The following is a 14,699-nucleotide window of genomic DNA, read 5'->3' as shown; positions in this document are numbered from 1 at the left end:
CCCCCCCCCCCCATCTACATGTACAAAATACCTCAACTAACCTTTCTCCCCGCACATCAACTCAGTACCCCGTGTATATAGCCTCTATTTTATTGTGTTACTTTTAGTAAATATTTTCATAACCATTTCTTGAACTGCATTGTTGGTTAGGGGCTTGTAAGTAAGATTCTACGGTAAGGGCTACACTTGTTGTATTCGTCACAAGCGACAAATATTTGTTTTTTAAGCCCTATGGTATGAGTGGGGGCTATCGGCTAGGCCACCAAAGCTATGGTGCGTGCACCACCTATATTCCAAAGAGTTCAACCTTCTCACTTAAGATTGGAAATATGCATTTTAAACCATTTCATATTTAAAGCCAAAGCGCCAAATCACAGGGGATTTTTTCGATCTACAGTCCACAAGCTGTGTAGCTGAGAGAATACAGGCACCAACAGCACAGACTGATATTAGATGCAGACGGAGCACAAGACTTCAGTGAGATTTAAATTAGAATGAAAGTTTTTTCTAACAGAAACCATTTACTGTAGTTAATTGATAGGCAGTAATACAAATAGTATTTCTGGAAAGAATTTTATTTACAAAATCAAATGTCATACATATTATATTCTAAGGCATACACAGATCAGCTAGTCCCCATTCTTTTCTCCATTCACCTCTTCCTGCTCTGGCTGTTGTCGTTTCAGAGGAATAATGTAGAGTCCGTTCTTCGCGTCTTTCAGTCTCCACCATCGACCAAGCCTGAAAACAACAACCGCTTTAACAAAAACAAAGATGGTTGACAAAACAGAGCTAATGCATGAATAAAGTTATGAGTAAAATTATGCGGTACATAAGAAGCCATTTAATCTTGTAATAAGGAAAGTAGGTAATGCCATCACTGCCACTGAAGCAGTCTAAGGATTTGAGCGTGAAATAACAGTGCCACCACGTGGACACATGTCATCATTGCAACTACTTCCATACAGAATACTGAAAACAGGCTTGTTTAAAGAAAGGGTAGACACTGATTATATGATCAATCAACAAGTCCGTCTATAATGCTAGTAAGTATGCTCTGGGCTATATCTCTGTATGACAGGCAAGTAGGTGGGTACCTACCTGTGCTCCTGTCCTACTCCTGCCACCAGGAACTTCCCAGAACTGGAGAACTTTAGACTGTTGACAAAACCATTCTACAAGAGGGGAAACCGAATATGCTATTGAGAAGACAGATTTTTTTAGTGCAGAACACTCTTACTAGGCAATTCCTCATACACATATAGGCGATATAAATAGGCCCAATGCGTAATGTTTGAATTATAGCCAACGGTGCTACCCACATATTGTTAAGCTACACAACGCACGGTGTATTAGGTATAGAGCAGTGTAGCTGGGACTTGCTTACCACAGGGATGCTGAAGAGAGGCTCCAGATGACGGAACCCCTGACCACATTTCCACAGCTGCACTTTAGAGTTGTGGGACCCTGCAGAGTGACGAGACAACCGTTGTTCAATTACAACATCATCAATTGGACAAGTAAATATTAGCGGTCAATTGCGAATTTAGGTCCAAGTCTGCTATGAATGTGTGCACTAATACAGAGCATGCTGATATTCCTACGCACACTGTGTAGATTTACAGTATGCATTATAGCAAGGAGGTGGAAGTTTCAGGCTGATTGTTAGATAACTCACACAGGGTGTGTGTATAGAAGAGACAGTGTATAGGACTCTCACAGCCGAGGCAACGTGTCAATAGTTCTTGCAGTGCTTGGTGTATACACTGAGTGTACAAACCATTAAGAACACCGGCTCCTTCCATGACAGACTGACCAGGTGAAAGCTATGATCCCTTACTGAAGTCACTTGTTAAATCCACTTCAAATCAGTGTAGATGAAGGGGCGGAGACAGATTAAAGGACTTACAGTTGAAGTCGGAAGTTTACATACACTTAGGTTGGAGTGATTAAAACTAGTTTTTCAACCATACCACAAATTTCTTGTTAAACTATAATTTTGGCAAGTCGGTTACGACATCTACTTTGTGCATGACACAAGTCATTTTTCCAACAATTGCTTACAGACAGATTATTTCACTTATCATTCACTGTATCACAATTCCAGTAGGTCAGAAGTTTACATCCACTAAGTTGACTGTGCCTTTAAACAGCTTGGAAAATTCCAGAAAATTATGTCATGGCTTTAGAAGCTTCTGATAGGCTAATTGACATCATTTGAGTCAATTGGAGGTGTACCTGTGGATGCATTTCAAGGCCTACCTTCAAACTCAGTGCCTCCTGGCTTGACATCATGGGAAAATCAAAAGAAATCAGCCAAGACCTCAGAAAAATAATTGTAGATCTCCACAAGTTTGGTTCATCCTTGGGAGCAATTTCCAAACGCCTGAAGGTACCACGTTCATCTGTACAAACAATAGTACGCAAGTAAAAACACCATGGGACCACGTAGCTGTCATAACGCTCAGGAAGGAGACGCATTCTGTCTCCTAGAGATGAATGTACATTGGTCGAAAAGTGCAAATCAATCTCAGAACAGCAAAGGACCTTGTGAAGATGCTGGAGGAAACAGATACAAAAGTATCTATATCCACAGTAAAACAAGTTCTATTTCGACATACCCGAAAGGCCACTCAGCAAGGAAGAAGCCACTGCTCCAAAACCGCCATAAAAAAGCCAGACTACGGTTTGCAACTGCACATGGGGACAAAGATCGGACTTTTTGGAGAAATGTCCTCTGGTCTGATGAAACAAAAATATAACTGTTTGGCCATAATGACCATCGTTATGTTTGGAGGAAAAAGAGGGAGGCTTGCAAGCCGAAGAACACCATCCCAACCGTGAAGCACAGGGGTGGCAGCATCATGTTGTGGGGGTGCTTTGCTGCAGGAGGGACTGGTGCACTTCACAAAATAGATGGCAGCATAAGGGAGGAAAAGTATGTGGATATATTGAAGCAACATCTCAAGACATCAGTCAGGAAGTTAAAGCTTGATCGCAATTGGGTCTTCCAAATGGACAATGACCCCAAGAAAACTTCCAAAGTTGTGGCAAAATGGCTTAAGAACAACAAAGTCAAGGTATTGGGAGTGGCCATCACAAAGCCCTGACCTCAATCCTATAGAAAATGTGTGGGCAGAACTGAAAAAGCATGTGCGAGCAAGGAGGCCTAAAAACCTGACTCAGTTACACCAGCTCTGTCAGGAGGAATGGGCCAAAATTTACCCAACTTATTGTAGGAAGCTTGTGGAAGGCGACCCGAAATGTTTGACCCAATTTAAAGGCAATGCTACCAAATACGAATTGAGCGCATGTAAACTTCTGACCCACTGGGAATGTGATGAAATAAATAAAAGCTGAAATAAATCCTTCTCTACTATTTTTCTGACATTTCACATTCTTAAAATAAAGTGGTGATCCTAACTGACCTAAAAAGGGAATTTGTACTATGAATAAATGTCAGGAATTGTGAAGAACTGAGTTTAATTGCATTTGGCTAAGGTCTATGTAAACTTCCGACTTCAACTGTATAAGCCTTGAGACAATTGAGACATGGATGGTGTATGTGTGCCATTCAGAGAGTGAATGGGCTACACAAAATATTTAAATGCCTTTGAATGGTGTATGGTAGTTGGTGCCAGGTGCACCGGTTTGTGTTAAGAACTGCAACGCTGCTGTTCATATTTTTTTACACTCAACAGCTTCCTGTGTGTATCAACTATGGTTCACCACCCAAAGGACATCCAGCCAACTTGGAACAACTGTGGGAAGTATTGGAGTCAACATGGGTCAGCATTCCTGTGGAACGCTTGACACCTTGTAGAGTCCATGCCCTGACAAATTGAGCCTGTTCTGAGAGAAAAGGGGTAACACCTATTAGGAAGGTGTTCCTAATGTTTGGTATACTCAGTGTATATTGATTGTTGAATATAAGTTATATCTATGTCAGACCGATCAAAAAATGACCTTAATTATAACAGTTTTAACTTTGACAACTCAATATTAAGAAAGATTTCATGTTTCGTAAACTCAGTGTAGATCCGTGTTATAAAGCTGGTGACTCTCACAGCCGTTGGTACCTGAGGCTACGGTGTCAGAGTTCTGCAGAGCTGCCACGGCCGCTACCCAGTAGGGCTGCTCCAGTCCCGAGTCGCTATGCCGACCGTGGGCTGCCTTCACCGTGCTAAGGGGCTTCTTTTTGTTCACACTCCACAGGGAGACAGAGCTGGAGGGAGGACGAGAGAAAGCTTTTTAGACTAATGAAAACATTTGTAAGGAACCATTCCCTCACTCACAAAGCGGTTGCAGAACTGCTACAGAGGTGGAGTACGACGACACCTAGTGGAGTATAAATCCACATTTACCCATCATCAGCGCCTGTTATCATGTGTTCCTCGTTAATGAGCTGGATACAGTCGATGGAGCCCCTGAGAGAGAAAGAGCGAAAATGAGTGGGAGGATCATTACCAGTATGTTAACACACAAGGATAATAGACACTCTCTGAGAACAACAAAGACAAGGCCTATGCAGTGTTGTGAGACTGACTAACACAGAGAAGGAGACCAGCGGGACTAACTCATGGCCATGGAACACTAGCTGGGACTCCTCAGCGATCTTCCACACCCTCACAGTGCGGTCCCTGCCCCCTGCAGTCACACAGCGCTCCCGACTCCCACTGTCCAGCCCTGTGATCACATCCTGGTGACCAAACCTAGGGAGACACATGGTCAATAAAACAAACACAAATCACATGCCAAAACATAGACATTACTATTCAGCTACTTACAGTGTTTCCACATAGGCGTTTTCGTCCACGTTCCACACCTTGATGGAGCGGTCATGAGAGGCACTGTACAAGTCATGGGTGCCCCTCCTGAAGGATAGGCCCTGTGGAGGAGAGATGGCACCGTTTGTGAAGGTAAATATGAAAGGATGAGAAAGCAAGAATAAAAGCAGATGGAAAAAATTAATATGGGAAGGTGTGAAAGGGAGTATATTTTACCGATACTGGGCCTCTATGTCCTGTGAACTTGTATAGGTGTTTACATGTTGCTGCCTCCCAGATCATGATCAACTTATTCATGTCTCCAGTAGCCAGGTATTTGCCGTCCGATGATATAGACATACATAGGACATGGGCCGTATGTCCCACATGGCGATCCTCTGTTCCTTTCCTCCCACCAGCTATCGTATGAAGTATCTTACCACTCTCAACATCCCCTGCAGTTAGAGAAGACAATGGGAGAATGCATGAGTAAGTTCACTTTGGCTGTGTTGCATTCTAGGTCACATGCAACTGATTTTGAACATTCTATTTCAGTACAACAAACATATTTTAGATTATTTTGGCAAAGAGAGTAAACAAATATTCTCCAGACTCACATTTGATGATGGAGCAGTCTTTGGAAGCAGAAAATACATGTTGGTCATCAGGAGAGATGACCAGACAGGTGACTGGCAGCTTGTGGCCCCTCAACAGACAAATCTCTGACACATCTGGTGGCAGGAGCTGGAGACCATGACAACATAGGGACACATGAAGAGGACTGACAACTTACGCTACGGGCCATAGAAAACTCATAGCACACCATGTTCCAATATCCATAGTAGTATACCACTTAGAATGCAAAATATACATAGTTTCATTCTAAGTAGTAAAAGAGTGAATGATGGGCATGCACAGGGTGCTTTTATGGGAGACACCAAAACAAAGATACTCACATCTTTTGCAACCATCCGTTGGAGCTGTCCTTTCTGCTCAAGCTGAGGGGGGAAAAAAGAAATGTTAACTATGAGATAAATAGCAGCAACCAAACTCATGTGACATTTACTAGGGCTATACAAGCAACACAATGATGTAGTTAGTTACTTACCACTTCTTCCTGAAGTCTTCCAGCAATCAGGTCCATCTCAAAGGACTCCTCCTCTGCCTTCTTTTCTTCTGTTGAGACATGACGAAGACAAACCAGTCAAGCATCAGATTAATGAAATGTCATTAAAACGTTGACGTGAAATTGATAATAGGTTTTTAGTAGCTCTTCCCTTACCCTCATCCCTCAATTGGTCGAGGTAAAGTTTAGCTAATCGTAGTTTTTTCTCTTGTGGGGTCTCATCAAACTCTTCTTCGCCATTGGCCCTCCGTTTTCTGTGCAGTGAAAAACTACATAAAGAGATTGATTCAACGCATGGCTTGTCCACGCATACGCCTAAAAGGAAATCAGTTTCTTAGTCAACTACACTTCGAGTAAGTTAGCATACCCTTCTGTTTCAGAGTCGCTGGAGATTTCTTCATTGTGCTTTGAATTTAGTTTTTTCTTGAGTTTGTTTCCTGTGTCTGTATCATTCTAATGCACCAACAAAAACAAACATCAATGATTAAAAGAAAGCTACGTGTTAGATAGCATTGTAATATGTAGATCGCAAACTAAGTGCTAGGCTAAGTGTAGCTAGTTAACGTTAGCTCCGTACCTTTCGTTTTGAACCTGCTGAATTCTCGTTCTTTTTGAAAACCTTTGGGGGTCCTTTTTTCTTTATAAAGAAAGACGACATGATAAAATTATATAGATTGAGTAACTATGAGGCACTGTTACAATCTTTACACTAGTTGGCACACATTTCGTCCACGGAAATCAACATTGAACCCACATGGGCTCTCGCTCTTCTAATTCAACCGAACTATGGACACCACAAAATGACGTTTAAAAATAGAGGATTTAATTGGATAATATTGAGGCATCGGTTTGTCCCGCCCACAAGTACATAGCTCTCATTGGACAGTTGAGCAAGTAGGAACTAATGTCCAGATTTGATTGGCTGAGAATGCATTTAAACATTCGCAGAAAACGTATGCAGGGTAGAGTTGGGCATTCCGGCTCTTTTCAGTGAGCCGGCTCGTTCGGCACAGCTCATAAAAAAGAGTCGGCTCTTTTGGCTCCCAAACGGCTCTTTAAAAAAATATGTTTGTATTTTTTCTAGTCAAACAGTTTGCGATAGTTTGGCTGTGATTGGTGTTAAAACAATTCTAATTCAATTATTAAATGAAATCATACTCTACCTTAACCACAATGTATTTAAAAATGCATTGGTTTGTTATGAAAAAGAATGCTATTAAACATTTGCATTTAAAGTATAACTTTTTAATGTATATAAACAAATTGCACATACATCTAACCATTCAAAACGAATACAATCTGAACAGCATAATAGAATATTGCACCATATCAAAGAAAAATAAATAACAATTTGCAAAACTGCAGCATCCCACAAATTGAAATATTTGTAAAAAAGAAGGATGCTATTACACATGTGCATTTAAAGTATAACTTTGTTAATGTATATAAACAAAGTGCATATAAATGTAACCATTCAAAACGAATACAATCTGAACAACATAATAATAGAATATTGCACCATATCAAAGAAAAATAACAATGTGCAAAACTGCAGCATCCCACTAAAACATTAAACTGGTCCCTCTTTTCTCTCTCTTCTTTATTGCCATGTTGTAACCAGCAGCACACAGCAATGCTGACCATATTTTCCTTTTATGAGAGATTTGCATTCAGAAATGCAAGCTGCCTCACTTTCGAGGGGCTGATGCGGTTTCTTCTCTCAGTAAATATGTGTCCCGTTTTCGAGAAGACCCTCTCAGAGGGAACGGATGTGGACACTATGCAGAGTCTCCCTGTCATGACTTTAGTAAGTCTTGGGTATCTTCAAATCTTCAATGAAGTGACATGTAACCGACATGTAAGAAGTGGTTACCCTTGATGTCTAGCAGTCAGTGGTAAGGCAAACTCCAGTAGCTTTTTGGACTCTTTCCCATACTGAAGCCTGTGTGCTCTCGTACAGTTGTGGAATAAGTGATTTTGAAAGGGTTTTCCTGCTTGGAATTGTGTACATTGGATTTAGACTATTGCAATAATGTATAAAACCTCTGTCCTCCACGATCGAAAATGGCTGGAAATCGGTGGCAATCATTTTAGCCAATGCAATATCAATTTGGCCTTGTTTTGCTACAGACAGACTTTGGCATAAACTGGTCCATAGAAGTCTGCGTTGCTGTGGGTCGCGGAGTAGGCCTACTTGACTGAGTGGATACGTCTCCACGTGTGGAGGTGCAGGCTCCACCACTATCACTAGCAGGCCCGCTAGTTTCTCGAAGCTCCGCTACAGCTAGCTTCACAGTTGGGTGCACAGTTCGCATATGCCGGTGTAGGTTGTGCGTAGAAATGGCTTTATATGCGATTTTGATGTTACACAAAAATTCAAAAGGCAGCTTGAAAACTTGATTGCTGACTAGCAAAACATGTTGGGTCTATGTCAACAATGGACAAAACATCGTTTTTGGGTGGAATTGTCCTTTAAGGATGCTTTCGTGAAAAAGTGTTTGATCACATCCAACTACGTTAATCATTTTAATTGGCTGATATGGAATTTGTTACCGGATATAATCAAGGTGCTCAGCTGGTCGTACTTAGCATAGGGCCTATTTGGTCAGGTTTGCCTATGCGAAAAGCTAGCCATTTAATACCAAAGGTCTGAACCTCGGGTCTAAGCAAAAGTTTGCGAGTATTACTCTCTTCTCTAATACTTTGACAGAGATGAACTACTTGATGACCCAAATGAGAAAAACAGCCCATGATCTGAGGACTGTTCTGACCACGCCCGGGGGCAGCAGGGGAACAATGTGAACAAAGTTGTCATCCCACAGAGCTGTGAGGGACAGAGCATCTCTTATGCCAACTTGCCAGTTAATGTGTCACAGATGGTGTCACAGGAGGTAGAGGTGAGGTCACAACATCAGGCCTTTACACATTGTAGTTGCTGCTACAGGCACACTAAACGTATCCTTTCAGGCAAAGTATGTATATAGTTTGCCTGGGTTTGGACAGACAACCTGAAATTTGGCCTAAGGGTTACTTTAGCCTGGTTAAACCAAACCGAATGCTGCACCCACAGCTAAAACAATGGTAAGCGCAGTCTGGTATAACCAGGATAGGGGTACGTATGATGAAAGGAGATACACAATATCCAATCGTTGCCGGTCATAAAATACAGCAATGCAAATAAAGTCTCTCTAAAATAAAACAAGGTCTGTCTCTGTCACAACAACTTTGCAATGTACTCTGAGAATGGACACTTTGTTTTGTCTTGAACTTTATCAGGATGCTAACTAGACCTTCCTCCTGGGGTCTTAGAGTGCAGAGGGACCTGTACAAGGGGATCTCAGAGATCATGGACTTCAAAAATTACATCTCAGCCATGCTAAGTGTGCTGTTTGATAGGGAGACTCTGGGCACACACAGTCTGTAGGGCAGTCTGTAGGGCAGGAGGTGTAACATTGCTAAAGTGTAGACCCAGAAACCTCAACTCCCCCCTGATATCATGAGAGCCATTTTAAGTACTGTACCTTGTATCTTTCATATTGCTGTCTATGTTATTCAACGATTATTTAAATCAGGTTGTCTCATTGAGGTCGGAGTCATAGCTCTATGGGGAGTTCATAAAGTTCTGGATGTAGAAAACCCTTACATTCCCTCTTGAACACTAACTCCCAGCCCTCTCTAACTCTTGAAACAAGTAGCCTACCTGCCCCCAACTCCATTGTTGACAGGCTACTCTGTTTGCACCTCTGGAGCTCTCCAGTTACATGCCACACCCAGTGACCTCTGATTCGGACATTTGACCACCCATCACTACCTTTGACCCTGCCCACCTGCAACAGGCCGTCCAACAGGCAGGTGGGACCGGGATCAGTATAAGAGCACGGTCCAGCCCAGTCTGGCCTTAGTCTTCAGCAAGTAGTGGCGGAATGAGGAGCTCTCTCATAAACCTCTGCTCTGCACACCAACAGCTGGGCCACAGCCCAGGTACCTTTTCCCCTGCACCCCTGGACTCTCCCAACACACACTAGGGTTAGTGCGCCACTGACCTATGTAAGTGAACTCTACTGGGACAGGGCACAGTCATTTATATATGTTGTACATGTATAGTTTGACTGTTAGTTATTAATATGTAACAACCTGTCTATGGTCCATTGTTGCATAACCTAAGATGACTGCCACCATGGTCATATCCTAAAGGCCTATTGTTTACATATTAGAATAGTGACCTAGCATACTAGCACTTTGCTAGCCGCTAATTGTATACTGCCTATATCACTGTGCTATGCTTCACTGTGTAGCCTAGCGTGCTAGCTGCTGTTGTATATATTACTGTGTGCTATGTTAGCCATACTAGCCAACATTGCTAGCCTTGCTGATGCTAGTTGCTTTGTATATACCGTGCACTGTATTTAGCCTACTAACTCATTGCCTAGCCCAGTGCGCTAGGCAATTTCCAATGCATAGCTACTGCCTTAGCTATTGTATATATTGTCTCCACTGTGTGCTATGTTTAGCTTGTTGGCATGTTAATGCCGCCCTTTAGCAATGTAGCTATGTATGTAAGCCATTGTTTTATAATACTTTTTAATATTTGTAGCTACTTTTTAAGTAAATACCTGCAGTCAACTTGTGCAATACGTTAGGAAATAAAGAACATTGCGTTCTTCATTTCACCTGTCACATTATTATGTAGCTTACAATAGTACCCAGTCACGTCACATGGTGTTTGTTTACAATTACACAACGATGAGAGACCGGAGCCTTGTGAGTCACACACTGTAGAGCAGCATGCGCCAGGTGATCTAATTACAGTACGGAATTCACAACTAAATGTTTGCCAGCTAGATATCTTATAACTATTACGTTAACTGTCTAAAATCTACTAAATGCTTTGCAGTTGTCCATTTGATTTGCTAATTTTGTAGCTAGTTAGCTATCTGGCTAAGTGTTTAGCTTCTTCCAAAATCAAGCATTCGCTTGGTAACAGCAGAGAATTCCCTCCTGTTTCAAGCCTTGTTGGCTAATATTTGTTTGTGTGTGCAGCAAACTGTTAGTAGCAGTTTTGAGTTACTTGTATACTTTTATAGTTTAGGTCAGAAACTGTACAAAATGTTTGCAATGCACTCGTTAGCATTTAGTTAGCATTCTCTATGAGGTTTCCATAGTACTTGTTACCATTTTGTTAGAGTTCTAGTAAGTGACGTTTTTTGGGCTTAGAATATTAATACTTTTTAAATAAATACCTGCAGTCAACTTGTGCACTAGGTAATAGATAAAGCAGATCGCGTTCATCATTTCACCCGTTTTTTCATTATGAAGCTTACCGGTACTAGTTTCCCAAAACAATGGTTTGTTTCACGCCTGCTCCCGATGCCCATCATTACGCACACCTGTCACCATCATTACTCGCAGCTGCGCAATATTGAACTCACCTGGACTCCAATACTTTGTTGATTACCCCCTCTTTATCTGTCTGCTCCTCACATTATTCCCTGTGTCAGAATTGATGTCGTTATTTTTCCCCTGTCGAGACACTGTTTCTGTCCTTTTTCATGTCCGTTGTTCATTAAATGTTCTCCCTGTACCTGCTTCTCATCTCCAGTGTCTATCCTCACGGAATGCTGACACCAAAATTGGAAGCATCTGGGAGGCCTTGTTAATTGTTGGTGATGTCGGGTCCGGGTGCCGTCGTCGATGGAACCGGGGGTGCCTCAGCTAGCTCGTCGTGCTTCCTCACCCTAGCTGGCTCGAGAGATTTTTCTTGCCCCGGTGGGCTTGGCAGGTGCCCATTCTACGTCATTCCTCAGCCGGCCATCAGGCTCCCACGCCTCAGCCGGTTCATCAGGTTCCCACGTCTCCACGGGGTCGTCAGGCTCCCACGTCTCTGCTGGTTCGTCAGACTTCTATGCCCCAGCCGGCTTGTAGAGTGCCCATGCCTCGGCTGGTCCGTCAGGCTCGCCCAGGTGGGATGCCGGGTGGTGCCCCTAGAGGGGGGATACTGTCACACCTGCCCCCGCTCCCCCTCTCTGGCGCTCGAGTGCGCCAGGCTGCTCTTCATTACAAACATCTGTCACCATCATTACGCACCGCTGCACAATATTGGACTCACCTGGACTCCATTACTTTGTTGATTTCCCCCTCTTTATCTGTCTGCTCCTCACGTTATTCCCTGTGTGAGCATTGATGTTGTTTTTTTGCCCCTGTCCAGATGCTGTTCCTGTCCTGTTTCATGTCCGTTGTTCATTAAATACTCTCCCTGTACCTGCTTCTCGTCTCCAACTTCGATTCTCACAGGTTTGAGCCAGTCACGTGTGTTTGTTTACAAAGAGGCACAAGGAGCAAAATGGTAGCTTCGTGAGGTGAGTAATTTCTGCAGCACAACTTAAGTGAGGCGATCAAGTTACACTTGTATGAAATTCACTGCTAATGCTTGCCAGCTACATATCTTATAACTATTAAGTTAACTATCTAAGATGTGCCAAATCAATTCTCTCCAGCTGGGTTTTGCTAACTTGCTAAGTAGCTAACGTTAGCTTGCAAGATCAAGCTTCCTGGTAACAGCAGCAGAGATCATCCCCTCCTAGATTAAGATAATATCTGTTTTGTGCATGCCACAAACTGCGTTTTGAGATACTTGCATAACTTTATGAGCATTTACCTAGCATTCGGTACGAGAAATTATTTAGTACTTGTTAGCATTTTGTTAGCATTCTGGTAAGTTATGTTTTTTGGGCTTTTCTTTTGTTTGAAAAAAAATTGGTGGCCCTTGTGTACACTATGTGTAATACTGAATATCCCGGAATGGCACAGGCACAATATGAAGGTTTCAAATCTGGATACCGCCCAACCCTAATATATGTACACTACTGTTATCATAGCACATTGCTTTCACCTTATTACCACTGTGTAAAATGCTCTTAATTATCTTCTTTCATATAATCCATTACCATTAGTTCCCTCCTCTGTAAATGTGTGTGTTGTGTGCCTGTCTTGGGTGTGAAATTAAGTGTGGATTTGATCCCTGTCTCCTGCTGGTCATTATCAGTCCTCTTACTGGGACTCTGGGGCAGTTGTACCTATACTAAACCGGCACCTCTTTCGGAGACCGCATATTAAAGCCTTTTTTCATTTCAAATTATAAAATATATTGATAATACATGTTTAAATTATTTTCCACAGCAAGTGAGGATAACATTTGGTGAGGATTACAGTGTGATCTGAGCTGCCGTCAGAACAAAGTTGAATAATGAAGACAAACTGTTGACTTGGGATCCGTTAAAACATAACCATATACCAGGTTAGAATCACACAATTGTTGACATTGCAAGTACTGTAAATGCAGTGTTTTGTTCCTCCAACTGATGTCAGTATGTAGCAGTTTAGGATGTCACTTTTGATCAGAAGGATTTTGACTATCAAATCAAATCAAATTTTATTTGTAACATGCACCGAATACAACAGGTGTATGCCACACTCTGATCTGTTTCACCTCTCTTTGTGCTTGTCTCCACCCCCCTCCAGGTGTCGCCCATCTTCCCAATTATCTTCAGTGTATATATACCTGTGTTCTCTGTTTGTCTGTTGCCAGTTCATTTAGTTTGTCAAGCCTACCAGCGTTTTTCTCCTTGCGCCTGTCTGTTTCAAGTTCCTGTTTTCTAGTTTTCCCGGTTTTGACCATTTCTGCCTGCCCTGACCCTGAGCCTGCCTGTCGTTCTGTACCTTGTCATATCACACTGGACTATTGACCTCTGCCTGCCCTGGCCCTGGGACTGCCTTCCGTTCTGTACCTTTTGGACTCTGATCTGGATTACCGACCTCTGCCTGCCCTTGAACTGTCATTTTGCCTGCCCCCTGTTCTAGTAATAAACTTGTGTTACTTCGACACTGTCTGCATCTGGGACTTCTCCTGAGCCTTGACAGTACGAACTGGCCATGACTGACCCAGCAGACTTGGATCAGCTCCACAATGCCATCTCCTCCCAAGGAGCCACCATTGGAGAGCACGAGGAGATGCATCGTGGTCTGATGGAAGGGTTCCAGACCTTAGCAGAACGCCATGACCGAGCGTTGAACACATTGCTGGAGCAATTCCGCGGGTTGTCTGTTAGGCAGCCTACCACGACGGTAACCTCCCAGCCCCTCAGTAACCTGGCTGTTAGCAGCGCCGCCTCCCCGGCCACCCGCTTACCTCCCCCGGAACGATTCGATGGAGAGTCGGGCACCTGTCGGGCGTTTCTCATTTAGTGTTTAGTTCTCATTCACCTTGACCATTCGGATCGATGGGCGACTACGGGAACGAAGGAAGGACAGGAGATTCGATTTCACTCGCCAGCCCAAGGTTCCACCTTGTCTTCCTGGGGGCTCGGAAGTTGCCAGGACCTCCGGGAAGTGTTCAGTAAGGCCCAGGCCACTTCGCTTCCACCGCACCGACCCTATGACTGTGGGATTGAACTTCTCCAAGGCACCACTCAGTCCTGGGGACGAAATAATATATATATATTTTTTTAAATAACAAATCATTAAGGAGCAAATTTGAATCAATCATTCAATCAATCAAATGTATTTATAAAGCCCTTCTTACATCAGCTGATGTCACAAAGTGCTGTACAGAAACCCAGCCTCAAACCCCAAACAGCAAGCAATGCAGGTGTAGAAGCATTGTTGCTAGGAAAAACTCCCTATAAAGGCCATAATCTAGGAAGAAACCTAGAGAGGAACCAGGCTATGAGGTGTGGCCAGTTCTCTTCTGGCTGTGCCGGGTGGAGATTATAACAGAACATGGCCAAGATGTTCAAATGTTCATAGATGAC

At 42.9% G+C, this 14,699-nt stretch overlaps 1 protein-coding gene across 2 annotated transcripts; it reads right to left on the bottom strand.

The window, feature by feature from the left end:
• Positions 1-556: 556 nt before the first annotated feature.
• On the bottom strand, positions 557-6,701 carry LOC139563091 (U3 small nucleolar RNA-interacting protein 2-like). 2 transcript variants are annotated; one of them, XM_071381381.1, is made up of 14 exons: positions 6,470-6,701; positions 6,260-6,345; positions 6,049-6,161; positions 5,875-5,942; positions 5,723-5,764; positions 5,384-5,510; positions 5,004-5,221; positions 4,788-4,888; positions 4,578-4,712; positions 4,365-4,427; positions 4,080-4,225; positions 1,388-1,467; positions 1,102-1,175; positions 557-741 (listed from the first exon to the last, which is right to left on the bottom strand). In XM_071381381.1, exons 1-14 carry the CDS (start codon positions 6,548-6,550, stop codon positions 630-632), a joined length of 1,446 nt encoding a protein of 481 aa, XP_071237482.1. In that variant the 5' UTR covers positions 6,551-6,701; the 3' UTR covers positions 557-629. The 2 variants fall into 2 exon arrangements, with proteins under 2 accessions (XP_071237482.1, XP_071237474.1); XM_071381373.1 differs by having other exon boundaries at positions 4,551-4,712; positions 6,470-6,689.
• Positions 6,702-14,699: the final 7,998 nt, after the last annotated feature.

This window comes from Salvelinus alpinus, chromosome 2 (genome assembly GCF_045679555.1).
Source record: "Salvelinus alpinus chromosome 2, SLU_Salpinus.1, whole genome shotgun sequence".
NCBI classification, from domain to species: Eukaryota; Metazoa; Chordata; class Actinopteri; order Salmoniformes; family Salmonidae; genus Salvelinus; species Salvelinus alpinus.
The sequence above is the reverse complement of the archived record's forward strand: the minus strand, read 5'-3'. Positions and strand labels throughout refer to the sequence as shown.

Excerpts from the sequence above, each read along its gene's own strand:
- LOC139563091 (XM_071381373.1), bottom strand. The coding sequence starts at position 6,550 with ATGTCGTCTTTCTTTATAAAGAAAAAAGGACCCCCAAAGGTTTTCAAA. Across the intron at positions 6,162-6,259 it reads AGCGACTCTGAAACAGAAGG|TTTTTCACTGCACAGAAAAC; the intron begins GTATGCTAACTT and ends CTCTTTATGTAG. Across the intron at positions 5,222-5,383 it reads AGACTGCTCCATCATCAAAT|GGGATGTTGAGAGTGGTAAG; the intron begins GTGAGTCTGGAG and ends CTCTAACTGCAG.